Source organism: Bos javanicus, chromosome 27 (genome assembly GCF_032452875.1).
Source record: "Bos javanicus breed banteng chromosome 27, ARS-OSU_banteng_1.0, whole genome shotgun sequence".
Classification (NCBI taxonomy): domain Eukaryota; kingdom Metazoa; phylum Chordata; class Mammalia; order Artiodactyla; family Bovidae; genus Bos; species Bos javanicus.
In genome coordinates, this window is record NC_083894.1 from 31,048 (window position 1) to 52,711 (window position 21,664).

General features: G+C 51.1%; 1 protein-coding gene across 1 annotated transcript in view; it reads left to right on the forward strand.

Annotated features, from left to right (window-relative positions):
- The first annotated feature begins 76 nt into the window (after positions 1 to 76).
- Positions 77 to 21,664, forward strand: part of LOC133239771 (liprin-alpha-1-like) — a 29,402-nt gene continuing 7,814 nt past the window's right edge. Inside the window, 10 exon segments of the mRNA XM_061404033.1 lie at positions 77 to 394; positions 1,584 to 1,679; positions 2,150 to 2,314; positions 3,414 to 3,515; positions 3,738 to 3,959; positions 7,260 to 7,391; positions 11,192 to 11,271; positions 14,959 to 15,094; positions 17,788 to 18,011; positions 19,802 to 20,024. Coding sequence (XP_061260017.1) covers positions 278 to 394; positions 1,584 to 1,679; positions 2,150 to 2,314; positions 3,414 to 3,515; positions 3,738 to 3,959; positions 7,260 to 7,391; positions 11,192 to 11,271; positions 14,959 to 15,094; positions 17,788 to 18,011; positions 19,802 to 20,024 — 1,497 coding nt within the window. The 5' untranslated portion in view covers positions 77 to 277.

Genomic DNA, 21,664 nt, shown 5'->3' on the forward strand with positions numbered 1-21,664 from the left:
CCCCCCTGTTGCCACGGAGCCCCTTGTGACCGAGTGGGTTCCAGTTCTGGGCTCCTGGGAGATGTGCTGGAGGCGGAGCCTTCATGCCATTTGGTGGTCATAGTGTGAGAGCAGTGGTCATAGTGTGAGAACGGTGTGTGTGAGAGTGGTGTGTGAGAGCAGTGTGTGTGAGAGTGGTGGTCGTAGTGTGAGATTGGTGGTGATAGCTCGGTAGCCGAGGTATCCTACCGTGAAACAGCGGTTGCCCCCGAGTCGGGGGCTGCCCCTATCCGCGAGGATGGGTCGCAGAAGGGCCCGCCTTTGGGCGTTATTCCAGCGCTGCAACCCCAAGGCAAAGGCGAAGACTAGGAAGGACTTGGCCTCGGCCCACGTCCTGGAAGCAGAGCGGCCTGAGGTGAGAGCAGCCGGGGGCTGGGCCCGTCAGATTGGCCCTCACCCGGCGAAGCATTGGGGTTGTGTTTCATTTTGTTAGCATGGCTGTGGGCCCTGCCGGCCAGGGCATTCTGGCCTTAGTGGGCAGGATCGACCCCAGCAGGTTTACCTTGTAAGAGGTTGTGCAGTTGCTGCATGGAGGATGGGCGGGGGCCCCACAAGAAGGGAAACACTGGCTGGAGAAGTCACTGGGGCACATGGACTGAGCTATAGAGTCAGTCCTTGAAGCAGAAAGGGTAAGGCCCTTAATGTCTCCCTTCTTGCAAAGAAAGGATATACGGGCTGGAGGAATCTCTGGGGCATGAGGATCGAGCTAGAGAGTCAGTCCTTGAAGCAGAACAGCTAAGCCCATTAATGTCTCCCATGTTACAAAGCACAGACCAGTGTGTCCAGTATTTTAATGACAGGTACCTACTGCTTACGTGTATGACATACACCCTCATAGCTACACATGTCTACTGCATGCCTCTTACAAGTGCTGGGCACTGTTCTGGGTGCTGAACACTCAGTATGTAGTAGGGGATACGTAGCCCAGGATTTTTTTAATTTCTGCAAAGAAAAATAGAAGAACGAAAGACTCCGTGGGGTTCAGTTTGAGCAAGTTCACCACGTGGATGGCCCTGCATGCACGCAAATTGTGGTAAAGGACATATAACATAAATTTAACATTTTAACCGGTTGATTGAATGACTGGGTGGCTTCTGTGGAGTCAGGCTAACAGATGGCTTTGAGGTGCCATCCGCCTTTTTCCCAGAGGAACACTCCAAAGCCTCGTGGCCTTGTAGACCTTCTTTTTTTTCTTCACTTTCCCCAGTGGCTCCAGGTCTGTGTGTCGTTTAAGAATCTCTTTATCCACTTTGTTGTTAGGTTTACGTTTTGGAAAGTTTCTCAAATGTCCCTGGGTCTTGAGAAGGCAGGCTTGGATTCCAGGTTCTCTCCTGCCACGTGCCTGCCAGGTCGAGGTGGAGGCTGAAGGCCACTCTGAGTTGTGGTGGTCTGTGTGGTCTTGGGGTCAGTGGACCCCTCTTCTCTGGAGGGGCATGGAGATCCTTTGTGTGGAGCCTGGAGAGACTTGACAGGGTCAGTCTTCACAGTCTCGCTCTCTTTTTAATTTATGTTTGCATTTAGTTTCTCATTTAACTGTTTTCTAGGAATTTCCAACTCCCGAAGGATATACCTACAGGGAGCAGCTTTGTAAAGCCAAAGAGGAAATCGCTCAGCTGAAAGCTGAAAGAAACAACACCAGGGTCAGTAGGGGGATTCTCATGTGTTGACATTTGCCCCGCGGGGGTCACCGCTGGCCTCCGTGTGCTGTCTTTAAACATTGTCTGATTTTCAAGTCATTTTCCACATCTTCCCACTGAACAGACCAGGGTGGATCAGTTCTGGGTTCTCATACCTTGCTTCAAATTTCTGATGAGAGCTAATGTAATTTTAGTACATATGAGGGGGGAGTTCTCTTAACTTACATTTTTGTCCACGCTACACTTTGTGTGGGATCTTAGTTCTCTGACCAGGGGTTAAAACCCATGATCCTTGAAGAAGTGTGGAGTCTTAACTACTGGACCCCTGGGGAAGTCCACTCTGACTTTCGACTGAACTGGCAGGATTCCAACGTGCCTTAGCATGTTTCCGGCTATAGCGTGAGGCTGAGAGGAGTTATCGGCCCAGAGTTCGAGCATGAGGTTGAAGGTGTTCCTTTGGCCCTGCCCTGCAGCTGCTGCTGGAGCACCTGGAGTGCCTGGTTTCGCGACATATTCCACCCGTCGGGATGACAACAGGCAAGCGGCAGGCGCAGTCCCCAGCCGGCATGAGGAGTGAGGTGGAGGTGCTCAGGGCGCTGAAATGGCTCTTTGAACACCACAAGGCCCTGGACGAGAAGGTACCAGCCATCCGGCCGTCCTGGATTTGTACACTTGCTGCCTTGTTAGGCGGATGATGCACATATTTATGTAACTAGTTGACTTTTGAGCGTCTTGAATTCTTGTATATACTTTTTTTTTCTGTAAGAATTCAGAGTTTTATATGGTTAAAAAGCGTTGCCTGCATACATGCTCAGTCGTGTCCGAATCTTTGCAACCCTGTGGACTGTAGCCCACCATGCTCCTCTCTTCATGGGGCTTCCCAGTCATGAATACTGGAGTGGGTGGCCATCTTCTACTCCAGGGAATCTTCCTGACCCAGGAATCGAACCTGCCCTCGTGCATTGGCAGGCGGATTCTTTACCACTGAGCCACCTGGGAAGCCCCCAGTTAAAAAGTATTAGTTGGCATGAATGTCTCAAGATTTATTATATTCTGTATATCAATTTGCAGTTAAAAACTGGGTAATAATTAATTTAGGAGAACATTTTGTTCTCTCAAACTTAGAATTTAAAGCTGTTAACAAGCAGATTCTCTTGACGTTAAGATCAATGAGAGACATTCAAGTTATTCTGTGACAGTATCCATGTATTAGGGTGAGTGTACACTAAGAAGTGTACTAACGTATATACACACATCAACACACAGTGACTCGGCCCCTTTGATTTGAGTTGAGAGCGTGATTACGAGTAGCACTCGAAAGGTGTAGTTTGTTAGAAGAAGAATTAGGTGCCACACATAAAGAGGTAAGTTTGATCAGTCTTTGTGTAATTTCCGTGAAGGGTTTGTCATTTGAATCCTTTCATTTTAAAAAAGAATGAAGGCTGTAGTGGTGGGCATCAGATGTTATTTATCTTTCTGATTGAGGACCCGCCCACCAGGGTTATTTTAATGACTAGTAAACTAGACTTGTGGCTCAGAGTTGCAGGATCTCTTAAGTACCCCTTTGTCCAGTAGAAGACAAATTCTGACTCTAATCACCTGGTGGTATTTGGGATGGATAGCATCACCATGTATTTTCTTTTTATGTTGTGTTTTCAGTTTAGAGTTGAGTTTTCCAGGTGGAGTTTTGCTGTCTTTACTTATTTCTTTACTCTGATTCAATTTTTTTGGTTTTAGCAGATGATTCTTTCAGAGGAGAATAACCAGGAAAAGATACTAACGGACAGGGTGCTTGATGTACATCATGAGCAAGAAAACATGCCAAGCGCCAATGGAAAGGCAAGTCCTTGGTCTCGCTCTCTGTCTGGTTCTCGTCTTACCATCCAGTCTGTGCGGGGCTGTTGGGACCTCTCACCGATGCACCATGTAGGTCTGAGTGGCCACGAGGGTCCTGTGAGCTCCCAGAGCGCAGAAGGCAGTTTTGACCTCACAGATTGCCCGGAAGTACTGTGTTCCCTCCCTCCCAAAACCAGGCTGTGTAAGGCTTCCTTTCCCCCTTAGAGACCCTCCGACGGCTCTCTAAGCCACAAGGAAGACATGGTTAAGAAGATGGAGCTCCAGGAAATCATAGAGAGGCAGTTGCGGGAGCAGAGCCAGATGGAGGAGCGCCTGGCAGCCCTCTCTGCCCACGTGAAACATCTGGAGGAGGACCTGGACACGGCCAGGAAGGACCTCCTCAAGTCCGAGAACATGAACAGAAAACTTGAGCGGGACATCCGCGAAGTGAGTGACTGCAGCTGTGTCTGTTGTCCTGAGGTGGAATGTGGGTTTCTTGTTCTCCCGGGGATCTCAGCCTTGGGATGGCTGCGTGAGTAAGAGCAGAGCACTGGACAGACCACAACTGGCTGCCTCCCTGCCTCCGCGTCGAGGTCTCTGGGGTAGAAGAGGCCTGGTCCAGGCGGTCCGTTGGCAGTGGACCAACATGAGGGCAGCCCTGATGCTGTGCCGCACCCTGGGTGTGGACTCCTCATTTCCACAAGTTCTAGGGGGCCCACTGTGTTCCTTTTTTAAAAATTCATTCATCCATTCATTCATTTATTGGCGTATAGTTGCTTTACACTGCTGTGTCAATTTCTGCTGTACAGCAAAGTGAATCAGTCAACTATCTATCTATCTATCTATTTACGTGTCTGTCTCTCTTTTAGATTTCCTGCCCATTTGCTTCACCACAGAGCACTGAGCAGACTTCCCTGTGCTGTACACTAGGTCCTCACTCGTTGACTTTATGTGTAGTATCAGTGCTGTATATATGTCAACCCGAGTCTCCCGGTTCATCCCCGCCCCCCGCCCCCCGCAACTGCCTGTCGAATGTGTTCCTGATGATGCTGAAATTTGCTTCTGATTCACTCAGGCGAGTCTGGTGACACCTGTGGAGCCTGTTCTCTCGGAGAGATGGGAGCATGCTGTGTGGGCTCTGCTGAGGCAGCTTGCCTGGCCATCTTCTCGAGTTTTCTGAGGTTCCGCTCCTTGAAGGGATGTGTGACAGTGATACCGGCGGTCAGACAAGTCGAGTGGTGTTTGCTCACCCTCAGATCCTCAGGCCCGAGCTGTGTAACCATATGGAATCGTGATGTCTCTGGCGGTCATGTCTGCGGGTGTCCTGATTTATGAGAAACTCCCTAGCGGTCACTGTGAAAACAGAGAGTGCTGGGGACTCAGGCCTCTTCCTGTGAGCCTCGCCTCTCCTCTGTGCACAGACAGACAGCACCCACCCGGCCCACCCCTCCCCCGTGAGACCGTCTCAGAGAGAACCCCTCCAACATGTGGTACAGCAGGTGTACTTGTTTAGTAGCTTGGTGTGAGTAATTCTGTGTGAGAACTCAAAACAGAAATATTTGCACAGGTTTGCATAAGCTATTCACACTACTCTTTGGCAACAGGAGATTAGGTGGCAGAGTTTAATACGTATAGAATTCTAGAAAACGCGTTTTCAAGACCTTTCACTTTTAAAGTTAGGACTTTGCTCTCACATTGGTTACTTAGTGACCAGGGAGGGACCTGAAGTGGATTTTGAAGTGGCGGACAGGAGTTGCACCAGCAGCAAGTTCTGGTCCTGGTTTGAGCGTTTCATCCATGTGGTGTAACTCTGCTTTTGAAGAACTAGGCTTGAGAAGGCTGCTCCCAGTTGTGTACAATTTGACTTCTGTTTCCACTCGTTAATATTCTACTTTAATTCTGAGGAAATTGCATGAGACTTTTCCAACTTTCACTCGAGGAAACGAGCCTCAGAGCTCCCCGTTGGATCTGTTGAAGGTCCCTCCTTGTTCTGGGTCAAGCCCGCCTGTATGGTGTAGCAGACAGAGGTCCTGACTTCATGCCAGATACCTTCCCTCCTGGAATTCTTGGAATAACAGGGTAGTTTAGTATACTTTTCGTTTGCTGTTTGGGTTTATGATGTAGAAAAGAAGCTTGGTAAACCAAGTGGCTGGACAGAACGTTAAGACAGATGGGTGCCAATCGTGACCTTTGGGATAGGCGCATTTTTGCTCACGTCCGAGAAAACTGCCGTGTCTAGGATTTTTATTCTGAGGATGTTAACTTTATGTTTGATTTGAAACTTAGGACGACATCAGTAATAAACTTGAAAATGAAATTGCAAATAAGGATTCTAGGCATCGACAGGTAATGGCTTTTATGAACCGTGTCTGACTTTTATAGTAGTGAATTACTGAGGAAGGAAGGTAAAGATCTTTCCATGTGACTCCCACATTGGAAATCAAGTCCCAGTGTAAAGTTCTTATGACCCTAAAATACTGTGTTCAAAAGTGTGGATGTACATCATGGTAAATCAGCTGTACTGGAAGGAAATACATTTTAAAAAAATTGCGGGTGACTGCAACTTACAGGTTTGAATTATTTGGGACTTGGTTTAACCATTTTGTGGAATTCCATTCCTGACTCTTTTGTTTTACTTGAAGGTGAATCTGTTGGCTTGTTAGAGTTGTTACCGAAAGAGTAGAGAGCAGCAGGGAACTTCACGGCAGCTGGCTGCCTGTTGGGAACTGGGGTCACTGTGACAAAAGGCAGGGTTAGAGCTCCGGTCTGATTAGGGTTTGTACTTCCTGTGGTGTGGTGAGCCTTACTCGCTCCTGTTCCCGAGTGGTCTCAGATAATCAGGACTTAACCAGGAAAACCAAATCTGGCTTCTCCAAAACAAAGTGAGTCAGTCTGGTGCGTGCCAAAGTGTATCATTGTCCCCACCCCAAAAATAAAATACTAGAAAGCCATTGAAAAGTATGATGGGGAATGCTAATTAAAAGCATCACGATATACAAAATAATGGCTGTAAAAGGCAGATCAGAAAATACTATGTACCATATGCTATTGTTTTCTGCGGGTTTTAAAGCATAGCATATTGTTTGTGTACGTACATAGAGGAATACGCACACAGAAAAAGTAAGAAAGCTGCTTAGAAACAAACGCTAACCTCTCAGGAACCTGAGCTTATAGATAGTTTAATTTTTTTCTTTTTTAAAAAAGAATCTGTCTAAATGTTCTACATTGAAAGTTTTTCAGAGTAAGAAGATCTGTTAAAAGAATAATCGTGCATTTACAAATACTAGTTGACTGGCATTTCACCAGGCATGCTCTTATCAGGTCTGTATTTCAGAGGAGATGAAAGCCATATTTTGGCTTACACGCCCGTAGCCATCTGCGGTCGGTAGGGTTCCCTCTAAATGATGATTCTGGTGACGTTTTAAGAAGGGTCTGTAGTGAACCCTTCTTCCCTTAACTTGTCAATAAGAATGAATAAGATTCTACAGATCTTCTTTAATATAGAAGAACTTTTTTTTTTTTTTAAGATGTCCTTGGGGAATGTTTAGGAAAAGCAAATACTCTGGCAGGAGGTGTTCTGCTCACTGAGACCAAGCCCAGGAACACTGAGAGAAAATATACCCTGAGGGAGCTTCCGAAACAGAATGAATCCACTAGACACGTGCATTTAGGTTTTGTCTCAGCTTACTTAAAGCGACAGTGGCTACACCTCTCGGCCTGTGTTGATCCTCTGCTCTCCCTTTGTAGACAGAGGATAAGAACCGCCAGTTGCAGGAGCGCCTGGAGCTGGTAGAGAAGCTGCAGCAGAGACTGTGGAGGGCAGAGACGCTGCCCGAGGTGGAGGCGGAGCAGGCGCAGAGGGTGGCCTCGCTCTCCAAGGTGCTGCTCTGGGTCCCTGGGGGGCGGGCACAGGGAGGGCCTGTTCCCCTGCTCTCCCACCGAGCCCCTGCCCATGCTGCTCAGTCCACACAGGAGCGCAGACATGGGGGTCGTGCTGCCCGTCTGAGATGGGAGCGCTCCCTGAGTGTCAGGCACGCCCCACTTCTGCGTCATCCCTACGTTAATTTCCCTCCAGTTTTGTCCCGAGTTCTGTGTGTCCCTAGGACGCTTCAGCTCCGAGTCACTGCTGCTCAGAGTTCAGTCAGCCACTCAAAGCCTAGCAGGATAGAGACCTAGAAAAATCCCATTCTCGTTTAAGAGATGGCCAAAATAGCTCTGTAATGAACACAGTTTTAAGTTTTATCCATACACTTGTTAAAGAAGTCCCAGCAGGGCATGTGCAGACCCGAGGCCCCACTCCCCACTCGCCGTCCCCAGGAGCCCGCGGGTGAGAGGCCATGTCCTTGGGATGTGGCGCTGCTGGGGGCACCGACCCCATTGCCAGCCAGCCAGCCCACCCTGTCCTTCTGATGGGAAAGGTGTTGCCCTGCGCTGCTGGTGGGCACTGGCTGAACATAGAGAGTCGGGCCGGGTCTGTGCTGACGCGGCTGTCGGAAGCCTTGCCAGGAGCTTAGTGAGTGCCCGAGGGGCCATCACGTCGCGGGAGGCCGCCGGTGTCCGGTGCTCACAGACCCTCCCAGAGCAGGGTCACTAACAGCCGCCAGGGGGCACCCTTCTGCCTGTGATCTTCCTCTCCAGGCTTGGTTTCTCCTCTCCCCTGGCATCTCTGCTGTCCATCCCCAGTCGGCCTTGTAGTCCGACCTTTTGTCTTCCGGAAGCTCTACCACTCAGGAGGCTAAACGGTTCGAACTTCCTTCCCAGCTTAGGAAGGTAGAACGTGTGCCTCGGGTTTGCGGCTGTCTGCTGCCCACGCGGGCTCGCCACAGGCAGTCCGAGGAGGGAGTGCAGCGGCCGTGGGTGTGGGGCCTGGGGCACGGGGAGCACGTCTCCTCTCACGAGCTGGTCACCAGCATCCTCCGTGAGCCATGTGTCACACACGAAGCCGCGCAGGCTGTGTGAGCAGGCATGCGGGAGTGCTCCTGGCGAACCCAGGGCCCGTGGTTCGCACAGAGCATGGCCCGCTTGCCGCCCCTGCGATCACAGCCCGCGTGCTGTCAGGACAGGGTTGTTGTGAGCGGAGCTGACGCTGTTCTTGGCCGACAGGCAGGAGAGAGAGGCACAGCAGCATCGAGGATAGGCTGCGCCAGATGGAGGCCCAACTGGAGGCAAAGAACAAGGAGCTGCAGCGGGTGCCTGTGCTGACAGGGAGGCGGCGTCTGGGCAGTAGACGTGGCTTGGGCGGGGGCCAGCACTGCCTTTCTCCACCAGTCCCGTCTCTGGCATCGAGTGTGTGCCTGTGTGGCCCCATCTGCTGATCCGGGCACCCACCTCCTTGGGAGCAGGGCCAGAGGTGGTCGCCCATAGGCAGTGGGTAGGAGCCAGGGCTTCCCCACATTCAAAGAGGCTGCTTGTTGCTCTGACCAGCCAGTCCGGGGAGCTGCTTGGGATACAGGTGGACCTCCCAACTGCCCCTCAGACAAACCTAGGGGTGCCAGCCTGGGGCCCATGAAACTGAAGGCATGGCACCCAGGTGTGGAGCCTGCTTGCCTCGGACGTGGCGCTGGAGTCCCACATGCCAAACCGCTGGTCCAGACACGGTGTATGTGTAGGATGGCTGCCTCTAGACAGGAGAACCGCAGTTGCCCTGCAACAGAAGGCGCATCAGGAAAGGGTGATGGTGGAGGCGCACATCACCGAGTCCTGAGAGAGGTTTCCTGGAAAGGTTGGCCACACGGCAATACAGGCCATCCAGGAAATGGAGTGGGGATCCCGGGTCCAGCCTCACGTGTCAGTACTGTCCCCACCATACCTGTGTTTTTGGGCCTGGACTGCAGAGCCTCACAGGCGGACTTCCAGGGGGCAGTGGTTCTGACTCCCATCGTGAGACCCGCGGTGAGGCGCCCTCCCCGCTTAGGCAGAGAGCTCAATATCTGCCGATCAGGGGTGCACTTCTTACTTTCATAACTGCTGCTCAGAGGCTGTTGAGATCGGGATGCTGTTTATGACTAGACTAAGCCAATTCAAAGTCAACTTTTGTTTTGCTTTAAAAATCTTTGAATGCTGACGCCTTATTGTGGAAGCTGTGACAGGTTTTGTTTCCTTGGGCTCAAAAATCACTGCAGACGGTGACTGCAGCCATGAGATTAAAAAATGCTTGCTCCTTGGAAAGCTACGACAAACATAGACAGCATATTGAAAAGTAAGAGACATCACTTTGCCAACAAACCATATACTCAAACCATATATGACAAACCATATACTCAAAAACTATGGTTTTTCCGGTAGTAACATATGGGTGTGAGAGTTGGACCATAAAGAAGGCTGAGCACTGAAGAATTGATGCTTTCGAATTGTGTTGCTGGAGAAGACTCTGCTTTAACAGAAAATAAACTTTTTAAATGTATTACGATAGAGAATTGCAAACATGCACAAAAGTGGATGGAGTAGTATAATAAATACCCATGACCCGTCCCGTCAATTATTCTCAGCAATTTCTCATACAGAGCCAATCTCAAATAGATCATTCTTTTGTCTTCTCTCCATTTTTTTTAATACAGTAGGTCCTAAAACAGCTTTTTAAACCTTGAAATTGATGCTCATCTTATAAAACACAGACTTGGCAACTTTGTTATTGCATTTAAAAATTGCTTGAGGTAATTATTTCCAGTTTTTTAATATGAATTTTCATATTGGAAAAGACCCTGATGCTGGGAAAGATTGAAGTCAGGAAGAGAGTGGATGACAGAGGATGAGATGGTTGGATGGCATCACCAACTCAGTGGACATGAGTTTGAGCAGATGCTTAGCAGAAGTCGAGTTCCATTTTCCTTATGGCTAATCCACTGCTATAACACGTATAGCACTTCTGGTTTTGAACACTGAATGTGTTTGCATTATAGATGGATTTAGAGTGTGTGGCTGTTGTGTGTGGTTCAGAATTCTGAGTAGTCCTTTCAGGGATCACCCAAAAGCTCAGACAAAGCGTGAGCCATTCACGTGGACTGTGCTGTGCGTCAGAAAGATAATACGAGCCACCTACACAATCTAAAATTTCCTAAAAACCAACGGGCTACTCGACGTCCTTCTTTCACCATGAGTCTTGAAATCCTCTGTGTGATTTCCACATCGGGCTTTGCACCAGCCTGTCTCACGTGCTCAGGGGCTGCACGAGGCGAGTGACTGCCGTGGCCGACAGCACAGAGCTTCCAGGTTGAGTTGAGTGACTCACAAACTTGGCCCGTTTGACTTGTTTTACCCCATGAGCAAGTGAAGTGGGCTGTAGAGGAATGAATGTGAGGAATGCAGGTGAGCTCCATGGAGACAGTTTAAAGCAGTGAGAGGAGGGAGGGCAATAGAGTGAGTCATGTCCCCCTGACCCGAAACCCCCGCCTGAAGTCTAGCTTCTCTCTACAGACTTCATCGTTGTTAATGGCTTGCCATGTTTCCTCCAGAGAAACCTTTTCTACACCTGAGATGGAACTTCCTCTTCATTATGGTTTATAAGGGTTAATATTGTTCTGAGTGTTTCTATTTGCTAGGGACTCTTAGAGAACATTTTCTCAGAATTACAATGTTGGGAGTTGATACCTACTGATGTAACCTGTTCTGCACATTTTGGTGCAAGTCACTTTACATCCAAAAAGCAAGCGGTGCAGGCTGTGTCATTTGCTGTTTCGTAGGACCAGCTGATTCTAAACCTGGAAACCCTGAGAGCCGAAGTGGACCAGACGAGACCGCGAGGGGCTCCCTTCCACCACAGGTAGGCTGCTCCCCGGGCAGCTCCCCTCAGCGCTGTCGAGTGTGACAAGGGCCTGTCTGGTGTGTGGACAGTATGACTGGGTGTTGCTCATGGTCGCACCTCAAGGAGCCTGTAGCTTCGTAGCCAGCGAGAGGGAAGAGACAAGCATCGTTCCTTAGGGTCAAACTTGGTACCAGGGAGTGGTGTCACAGGATTGACAACACTCAAAACCACAGGCAGAGGTTTGGAAGTAGGGGGCCGACCAGTTGGTATTTGGGCGTATTCATCTGAGGGGCCTGACAGACTGTGACACTGACGTTTCTGAAGAGTCACAGAAGGTTAATGACCTGTAGTCTTTTGACTGCGGTGGGAGGAATCACCTGGCTTGTGAATGAGGAGAGCAGATTACTGAGCATCCTGATTTTTCTTCCTCGTTGTTATAGGGGCGGTAATTCTTATTAAGTATTTAAATGTTTCTTTGGCTTCTTCACGGAAAATGGTCACAAGTGAGAGATAAACTTTAGCAAAGGTTATTAAGTGCTTACTGGTGACATTCATTCATCTGTAGGAAATGGACTACTGCTTGAATCCTGACTTAGGAGACAGTTTGGAGCCCATACGCATATTTCTGTGTTTGAGTGCTTAGGGGATCCTCGCAGTCCAGAGCCCCCACCCAGCCTTCTTCTAGAGAAAAGGAGATGTCATTTGAGACAAAGGCAGAGCCAGAAACTGGTCCTGTGTCTGAAACCATGGTGGGTGGAGTTCAAGGAGAGCACGTGCCCTACAGAACAGGAGGGGATGTGGCCGGACTTGGTGGCAGAGCTCCTCCAGGGTGAGGGGCTGGGGCTGTCAGAGGTGGGGAACCCCTGCTCCCAGGGTGGACGAGGTGAGTGTGAGGAGGACTGCGTAGACAGTGGAGGAAGAGGAGGTGGACACGGCCTCCTCCTCTTGGGGGTTTTTGGGTAACGAGGAGGGACCTGGTGCCAGGAACTGAGGCCTGACACAATTGGGGGCTTCAGATGGAGAAGCCTGGGGCCTGGTCACCAGTCCCGTGTGTGTCAGTGAGAGTGAGAGACGAGAAGAGGAAGCAGCCGCGGGGCAGGAGGAGCCGCTGTGCTCTGAAGACAGTGGGCCACAGCAGCCGGTGCGAGGGAGGGGTGTCTCCAGGAGGCAGCTCTGGAGGGGGTCACAGCAGTGACTTAGCAGCACAGGTGGGGCCTCAGAGTGGGGCTTGTGGGCAGTGTGGGCTGGGTGGGGGGCACTGTGCTGCCTCAGGAGGGAGGGAGTGGGGACTGAAAACTGGCTCACAGGCAGGGCAGGCACGGCGTATTTGGTGGGACCTCCCAGAGGAATTGGTCACTGCCCGGGACCAGCCCCAGCTGATCCAGGGTATTCGAAGCGGGGACGGCGTCGGCGAGGATCAGGAAACAACTGCTTAATTAAACATTAATTAAGGATATAAAGAGTAATAGAATGAGGATAGCTCAGTGAAGAAATTCAGTGGAGAAAAGAGGCTGAAATAAGGATAGCTCAGTGAGGAAATTCAGTGGAGAAAAGAGGCTGAATAATTCAGCCAGAAGGTAAGAGAAAGAACGACGTGGTGAGACCAAGTTTCGGTGAACAAGGCCCGCACTTTATTTTTCAAAGTAGTTTTTATACCTTAAGTTATGCATAGAGGATAATGAGGGAAGGGGTAGAGTCTTGCAGCAAGCCAGGCTTTCTTCCTGCAAACTTATCATATGCAAAAGCTTAGGTGATTTGCATCATCTTCTGGCCCAGAGGCCTGTTAACACTTTAAGACCTTCTCTTCAGAAAACTTATTTTTCTCTAAAGGTGATTGGTCAGGAGCCACCCTCCAAAAGCATTAGATAAAGTTGCATTCCTACAGAGCAAAGGTGTGGTGGGCTATAACAAGAAAAAGAATTAACTCAAGGGTCCCAGGTTACAAACATTAAAGCTACTACTTACACCAATTATATTAATCAATACACTGCCAGGGACACAGCAGGTAAGGGATATGGAAACTTAGCAGCAAACATTGGCCCAACAAGTGAAAATCCCTTCACCAATACAATTTCTAATCAATCTTTTAACTACTCAAAAGAATCTGTGTTTAGACAGTTTAGAACATCTCCTGCCTCTCACAGTTGGCAGGCTCTGAACAATCACATGTGGCCGGAAAAACCTATTCAGGCAGGCTAGAGGATTTCCAAAGGAGTTTGTAGGTTGAAACACTGTCACACCCAGGAATTATTAACTGGAGCTGTAAGCTAACTCTTTTCAGAGAGGTAGTGGGGGACAGCCCCCCGTAAAGTCAGAGGTGTAGGTGAAAGCACAAAGCAGAAAGTAGGCAGACTCTGGTTTTGGGGGTGGATTGCTCGAGAATTTACCAGGGAGACTCCGGGGCGCTCCTGCATCTGCGTCCGCCTCATGTGCCAACCTTTGCCAGGGGTCAGAGCTCCTCCCCAGCTCAACCTGTCTCTGAGACCTTCTCCCGGAGGAAAGAGCTTCGGGTGAGGAGGGAGAGAGATGGAGGCTGCACCCCGCAAGGGGACTGGGAGGTGATGGTTGGGGATCGACCCAACCCGGAGGCCTCTGTGGCCCTCAGAGGACCCTCGAGGGTCCCCAGTCCACAGCAGGACTGTGTCGTACCCCCCACTCAGTTCCCAAGTGTGCTCTAGCCCGAGGCCCTTGGGTGGAAGTGGAGCAGAGAAGGGAACAGTTCTGTCAGGAGGGAGGGGAGATGGGAGGGAAGACAGGTGTGGCTCCTGGAGATTCCAGACTTCCATCTCCTGTGCAGCACAGTGTTCACAAAACTGTCGAGCAGAGCAGCGTGTGACCCCGAGCAGGCTGAGCTGGTGGTTGGCCCTGGCCACTCTGCAGACGTATGGGGTGTCCTGTCCTCGGAGGAAGGCCCTGTCTCCTGGGTTTAGGGAATCCTGCACATGGAGGCACCACCTTCGTCCCAGAGACAAGACTGAGCAGAACCCGGGCGGTCCTGCAGTGCAGGCTGCTCACAGTCAAGGCGGGGCTGCCCTGCCTCCCAGCAGGCCCCTGCTGAGTGAGCTCCTGGCACCTGCAGGCCCAGGCCTTAGTGCTCAGGGCCTGAGCATCTGTGCTGGGCCTTGTTCAGCCCAGACTCTGGTGACACGCTCACCTCTGCTTTAATGGGAGACACCAGTGGTGCTCAGCTCCGAGCTGTGGGTCCAAGGCTTTTCTGCTGCGGGTTGTCTGAGGCGCCTTTAAAAACACTGAGAGCGGTGCAGACAGTGTTCCAGGCAGACCAGCGATTGTGATCCACAAACTTCCCGTGAGAGAGGGAGGTCAGAGCAGGCGTGGGCCAAAGGGGAGGTGGGGTGCCAAGGGGAAAGCAGAGCAGGTGCACACCCTGCCCTGGGACCTGAGAGCGGGCTCCGGGGGACCCTGGACGCCCCAACCCCAGACAGCCGATCCTGTCCTAGTCAGCTCCACACCCTCGCGGCAGCACTGCCTTCCCCACATACGGGAGTTTTCCAGCTGCTGGGGATGAGCCCTGAGTGTCTGCAGAGCAGCGGGCGGCCTGTTGCTATTGGAGCCAGGAGGGCAGTGCCCTCCCGGGGGCCCTTTTGCTGTGAAATTGCCGATCTTCCAAATGGACAGGCTTTGGCTCGTCTGACAGAGTGAGCTCTCTTTTCTTCTAACAGCACTCTTCTTCCCCGTGTGTTTCAGCCGACCCCACTTGGGCAGCGCCCCGGACCTCAGGTTCCCTGTGGCGGACCGGCCGGCAGACTCCTTGGGCAACGGGGCGGTGCTGCGGTGCCCCCAGAAAGGCCGGCTGGCAGCGCTGCACGATGAGCCATCCGAGGCAAGGACCCCGCCACCCCCTTCCCATCCCTGGTGGGCACCTTGTGAGGCACCTGCCCCCTCACACTGTGGTCCTGAGGTGGGTTTGGAACAAAGCGCTGATAGATTGCTTTACGTCTCCCCATTTTCCTTTTTCTGGCTAAGAGTTTACTTTGAAGGCATGCTTTTTTTCCTTAACCAATTTTGATTATTTGTGGCCTACTGTGAGGCCCAGCATGGTACTAATTAGCACAGTTTTGAAATCGTCCTACGAGTAAATGGATACACAATCCATCAGCTTATAGTGAGAAGAATTCTCATTGGGAGTTTAAGTGCCTTTATCTTTTCACCTCATTCATGCCATGTATTTGTTCATACATGTCTGTGTTTTGAGCTTCCACATTCAGTGAGCAGTTAGTTTGGGCCAGACATGGTCAAAAGTAGGACTCCAGCAGTGAATTAAAAACGATGTGTGTCCTTTATCCACTGCTACGTAACGAATCATTGCAAAGCTTAGTGACTTCCCAGGGAGCAGCTCACAGTCCCCAGTGCCTGTGCATTGTAGCAGGCGGGCCTGATTCAGGGCCTCCTGAGGGCACAGACACGGGAAGGCCCCCCAAGGCTGGATGGCAGGCTTTCAGACTCACCTGGCTGCTGGGGACAGGCCGAGGTCCCTGCCGTGTGGCTTTCCCATGGCCTGGCTTTCCTCAGAACACCCTCTGAGAGCGAGAGTGCGGGGTTTAGCCCAGGGCCTTTCACACCCTGGTCTTGAGGCCGCACACCTTCACTTCTGTTTGTGAGAGTGAGCTGCCAAGTCCTGCCTCGCTCAGGGGCTGAGCAGGAGTTGCCTCTTCTGCCTCTTGAAGGGAGGAGGATGGAAGAATTTGTGGACCCCTTTTTAAACCCGCGCAGCCTGTTGAACAATAATGAGCAGGGAAAGGAGACCAGAGTGCCTGAGTTGTCCAAGGAGGAGGGGACGATCGTGTGTAAACAGGGTGGCCAGTGAGGTGACACCAGGAGGGTGACCTTGAACCAGAGACCCGGAGGCAGGAAGAGAAGTAGCCACTTGGAGATAGAAAAAGGGTCATGTCAACCAGCGGGGACAAGGGAGAGAGCGGGCCACATCAGGGAGGAGCCTGGGCTCAGGCCTGAGCAGTTCGAGGCCAGAGCCTATTTCCTGAGGTGAGGAGGGCTGCCGGGGCGGGGAGCTAAGAGCCGGGCCTCAGCCCTGTTGAGGTGGATGAGCCCATTGGGTGTTCCAGGGATGTGTCAGGAGAACAGCCGAGTGTTCCGGCCTGAATCCGGGAGAGAACTCATTCAGCTCAGGGTGGACTTGGGGTTGTGGGCGTACAGATGGCATTTAAAGGCATGAGCACGGTAAAGTCACCAGGCGGGTGCCGGTGGAAAGAGATGGGGTGCAAAGGTAGAGCTGTGGGGAACCCTGCATTCCAAGGTTGAGAAGGGGCACAGGGGACTGAGGAATAATCGCAAGGGAAGGCAGGGCCTGGAGCCCAGGGAGAGACATGCTGGGGGCGGGGCGGGGGGTGGCGTGGGGGAGGGCAAGGAAGGGAGGGGGCTTGGTAACATGGGTTCCTTGAGCCCCCGGGGAATTGCCCTGCAGGGCGGGGCTCACAACCTGCTGGCAGAGAAGTGGAGACCTGGCAGGGAGGGGGACCGTAGAGGCCACTCCCAAGGAGCTTTCAGAGACCCGCAGTGGGCGCTGCAGGGAGCCCTGGAGGAGGAATCTGCTGGTACCCCTTGTGCGATTGGAAGGCGAGAGAAGGGAGAGGACATGCCGACCGGGCTGATGGGGGTGAACCCATAGGCAGCTGGTTCACTGGAGCAGAGGAGGAATGATGGCAGGTGGTCCTGGAGCCAGCGAATGGGGTAGCCCAGCCCTGGGGTGGGGTCCTGATGAAGACAGGAGGCGAGGGCACTGGCCCCAGGGGTAGGGAGCCAACAAGCCAGCACCTCGAGGCTGCCCCTCAGTTCCTTTGAGGTCCTTTCTGGGAAAGAAGGCAGGACCTGGGTGACAGTGTGGCAGGGGGGACGTTTTCCGAGAGAAGGGTGTGAGGTGTGAGAGCGGGAGGGCGGCACGGGGCCCCGCTGGCAGTATCCCATGTGTCTCTGATGACAGAGCCACCCTTGCGGTGCGAGGAGCCATCCCCCAGAACAGCCCAAGGGCCTGTGTCCCGAGAGGAGAGCCACGGAGGGGCTGGCCCTCCCGTCTGCTGGCTGCCCCTGCTTGCACCTCTCTGTGGGTGTTCAGACCAGCCTGGGAAATGGAGGTCTGAGAGCCTGGGAGGACGGCACACTCTGGTGAACTGGTACCAGTGATGACCACTGATTAGGGACCCAGCGGCTGCCGAGCTGAAAGGTTCTTTTTTCTTATTTTGCTCCAGCCTGGCTGATGGAGGCATGGATGTATTTTTGTAATTTTCAGTTTCTGTCTCTGACTCCATCAGCCCACCCTTGTGAATAACCTCATAGGATTGCCTGCCGTCCACGCTGAGACCTGAGTGTCACCAGGCCATCAAGGAACTGCATTCTCCCCCTGCCTGTTTCTTGAGTCCTGTTCGCTTAAGAGATGGCAGTGTCTCATGAGCATGGCGCATTTATCCAGAGTCAGGGCTTCCATGTAAAATTGGGTTCAGTTCCTGATAGACTTGAGCTGCCCTGAATGTTGCTGACAAGACGTGGTCCTCTCGTGCCCAGGTGCAGACCCGAAAGGAGCAGGACTGCGAGCGCACGCAGCAAGCCAGCATGCTGGCCGACGTGGCCCAGGCTTTTGAGAGTGATGAGAGCGTGTCTGACGACGAGGGCGACAGGGTCACCCTCTTCAGCTCAGCCACTCAGCTGTCGCCCAGCAGGCAGGCCAATGCCAAGACTCTGACCGTGATGATGCAGGAGCAGCTGGACATCATCAATGAAGAGATCCGGTGGGTGATCCTGAACTCAGCACCAGAAACTCGGTTTCTCTGAGGAGCTGTCTTCTCCTAGGGATGTCTGAGTGTTCCATAGCAAGAAACCTCACCTCAGGTCTGCTTCAGGAATTTTCAGTTTTGAGATGGCCCTTGATTACAGAGCTCGGTCAGCTGGGGCGTTCTGTCTATGGTGTGGTTTCCGCACTCTGTGGGGGCGGCAGGAGGCGTTGTGGGGTATCCCCCCTCAGCTCTGAGCACCAAGGTGGGTGAGGTGCCGAGGTGGTGTCCCCTGCGGCCCGTGGACCCTCCTGTGTCCCTCAGAGCCCCCCATGTTCTGGTGAGAAGCCACCTGGTGAAAGCTGGGGTTTTGGGGTTGGCAAATTCCCACTCAGATCTGCATTTTCCTTTTTAACTTAATACAGTGTGAAGATTGGCTTGTTGTAAGACAGTGGTCCAAGGACATGTGTTTGAGTTTTTCTCATCTCATCAGTATATTTAAGATGTTTTCTTTAGACACCGTCTTGGCAGTTATAACAATTTTCAAAACAGGATAGAATCAAAAGGCCTGCCTCGTGGTGAGCGGGGGGCCTTGGGTCTGGGTGCAGCCAGGTGGCTGGGAGCCCCGAGGCCTGCCTGGTGCCACACCCACACATCTATGCCCGTGTCCCGAGTCCACATTCAGAGTGGCCGCAGGCCGGTGACCCTGCACAGGACCAGGCAGAGCTGCTGCTCAGACTGTTCTTGCCACGTCAGCCCAGGCCGAGGTGCCCGTTCCTGTAGGCCGAGCGGGATGCTCCGGGGGAAAGGCAGGGGGTGTACGGGACAACCAGCAAACGCAGGTGGTGTCACCTGCCCATTTGACGCCAAGACAGACAGCTTTGTAGGCCGTGTTTGAGCACAGATGAGCTCAGAAAGATGGTCTTTCCGTGTCCCTGCAGGAAGTATGGAACGGTTATAGATTAATATTTTTATTTTTACAGCAAGTTTTCAGGTAAAAGTGATTTTTCCTTATGCGACAAGTTGACTTGATGTAAATGGTCAATTCTGTCCATCAACTTGTTATCAACAGTGAAAAACTTTCCAGATGTATGAGTAGAAGTGAAGCTGGAGAGTTTACTTTCTGTAAGAATCTTGTATTTTAATCTGAAAATCATTTTATTTGCATAATCGTGTATTTAAACTGCTATATAAAAACATCCACCACACATTAGGGGAGAAGAGCAGAAACTGTGAATTCTAGGTTAATGCAGCACATTGACATGAATCCAGAAACTCACACAAAGCTGGTGGAGAACTTCATAAAGTGATGCATTTGTATATATACAACCTTAAAAAAAAAAAAAAAAAGATCAACTCAGCACTTCATCTGGTCTGGAGACTTGTGTTTAGAAACTGCAGCTTGTTTGTGAATTGCTGTTTTGATTATACAGAGTTCCTGATTCCCAGTGGAAAAGACTTGAGGCACTGACGTGCATGTCTGCCCTGAGAGCAGGGGAGGTAAGGGTTGTAAACTTGAGGTATCTCTTCACAGGAAAGAGAATTGCCACCAGGGCCCCTTCAGAATGTTAGAGTAAATAAGTGAAATCAAGCATGAATGATCAGGGCCAGTTTGGAAGACTCAATGCTAAGTTATTCTAAGTTTGAGAATATTCAAAAGAGGAAACTTAGAACCTTTTGGCTGAGATGTTCATTGAGCAACTGTTTCTGGAATTTGCTAATCATGACACAGAATGCCAGCCCAAATTTATTGTCCAGACAGGTCCCTCTGCTGACAAAGGCAGGTGATGCATTTTATTCTATTTTAGGTTGATCGAAGAAGAGAAGGAGAACACGGAGCAGCGGGCCGAGGAGACTGAGAGCAGGGAGGGCAGGGGGAGCTTAGGCAGCCTCCGTCGTTTTAAATCAGTGAGCTCCCTCAACCTGCTTCCCACCTCCTCGCATGCTGACTCCTGCCCGCCCCTGCCCAAGCCCAGAACGAGGCGGCACAGCCCGGCACAGGAGGGAGACCAGCTGGGCATCATGACTCTGGTATGTGTCTGCCTCCTCCCTGCCGCATCCCTCCCCCAGCACGCTGTTTTTTGTTTGTTTTTTGATTTTTCTCTTTATACCCAGAAGAAAATCAGGTACATTTGCTACGCTCAGAGGTCTAAAAGTTTTTAAACCGCCTAGTCTTTAATCATTCCACAATGGCACAGTGACAAATTAATCTTGATATTTGGACCACCAACTTAGCACGTCATCATGAACTCAGCCAGAGCCTGCCTCTGTAACGTTGCACCTGGCCTGTGCTGGGCACAGCAGCTGCAGGGAAGTTTCTGTTCTCAGGGAGCAGACAGCTTCATGAAAGTAACCATAGGGAGCTCTCATGGCATGGGAAAGCCGTACAGCACATTCTCCATTGGGGATGCCTGGCTACAGGGTGCAGGGCATGCGGTGGGAACAAAACCAAGAATCTACACTGGTCTGCTTGTTGATGGACCTGGCCATGCGCTCAGTCCAGCTCTGTGTATGAAACCAGGTTAAAAGCCCAGGGCCCCAGGGCCCCAGGGAAGACGTCGGGCTGCCTCACTTTTCCGAGTCTAAAACTGGGATGACGACCTAGGGCTTTTGGTGACAGAGTGTGCGGCTCTAAAGCACATGTTCCAGCTTTCTTGTGTGTTTAGCTTAGGTGTTGTGAGTGTATTGCTGTTTACCCCGTGAAATCATGTGTACAAGATTCTGCTTTGTAACTGGACTTGTATTGTCTCTTTTTTCTGTTACCACCCATTTCATGTTAGCTGCATTGTTAGTCAGCTTGTAATTAAATTAACCGTGAATCATTTTAGCGGCCTGTGAAGTGGTAACTAGTCCACTTTGTGGTCTTTTGACACTGTTTTTATAATTTGCATCATTGGCTAATTAGTTGATATTTAAAATTCTTTGATGATTTCTCTGCGGATTCATGCTTGATTTCTTTCCAAATATTTGGAAAAGAACAATTCTGTATGTTTTCCTTGCTGTTGGAGTTCTCTGACAGTGTGTCTGCTTTCATCACTGGTTTTGATTCCCTCCCTCATCCTGTTGTCTGCTTATTCGTCATGAATCCTGATCCCCCACCAGCCCCCGAGGCTGTAGTTTACCCATCCATCTCTCCTCCCCCATCCCCTCACTTGCTCTGGTCATAGCCGTGCTGTGGTCCACAGCGTGTGTCCCCTTAGTTGGGTTTGTGCTTTGTCTTCATGTCTCATTAAATGGTGTTTTTCCCCCATAGCAGTAAGTTGAATTGGTGTATCACTATGCAGTTACAGGAGAAGGCAATGGCAACCCACTCCAGTACTCTTGCCTGGAAAATCCCATGGACGGAGGAACCTGGTATGCTGAAGTCCATGGTGTCCCACAGAGTCGGACAGGACTGAAGCAACTTAGCAGCAGCACACAGTTATAAGCATAATATATGTAGATGGATCCTAAACTACATATCATGTGTAATTCATAAATGAGATTGTGCTTACATAAAGAAATGATCCTCTTAAGTGTAGAATTAATGGACTTTTAGATATGCAGATGACATCACCCTTAAGGCAGAAAGTGAGAGGAACTAGAAAGCCTCTTGATGAAAGTGAAAGAGGAGAGTGAAAAAGTTGGCTTAAAGCTCGACACGCAGAAAACTAAGATCATGGTATCTGGTC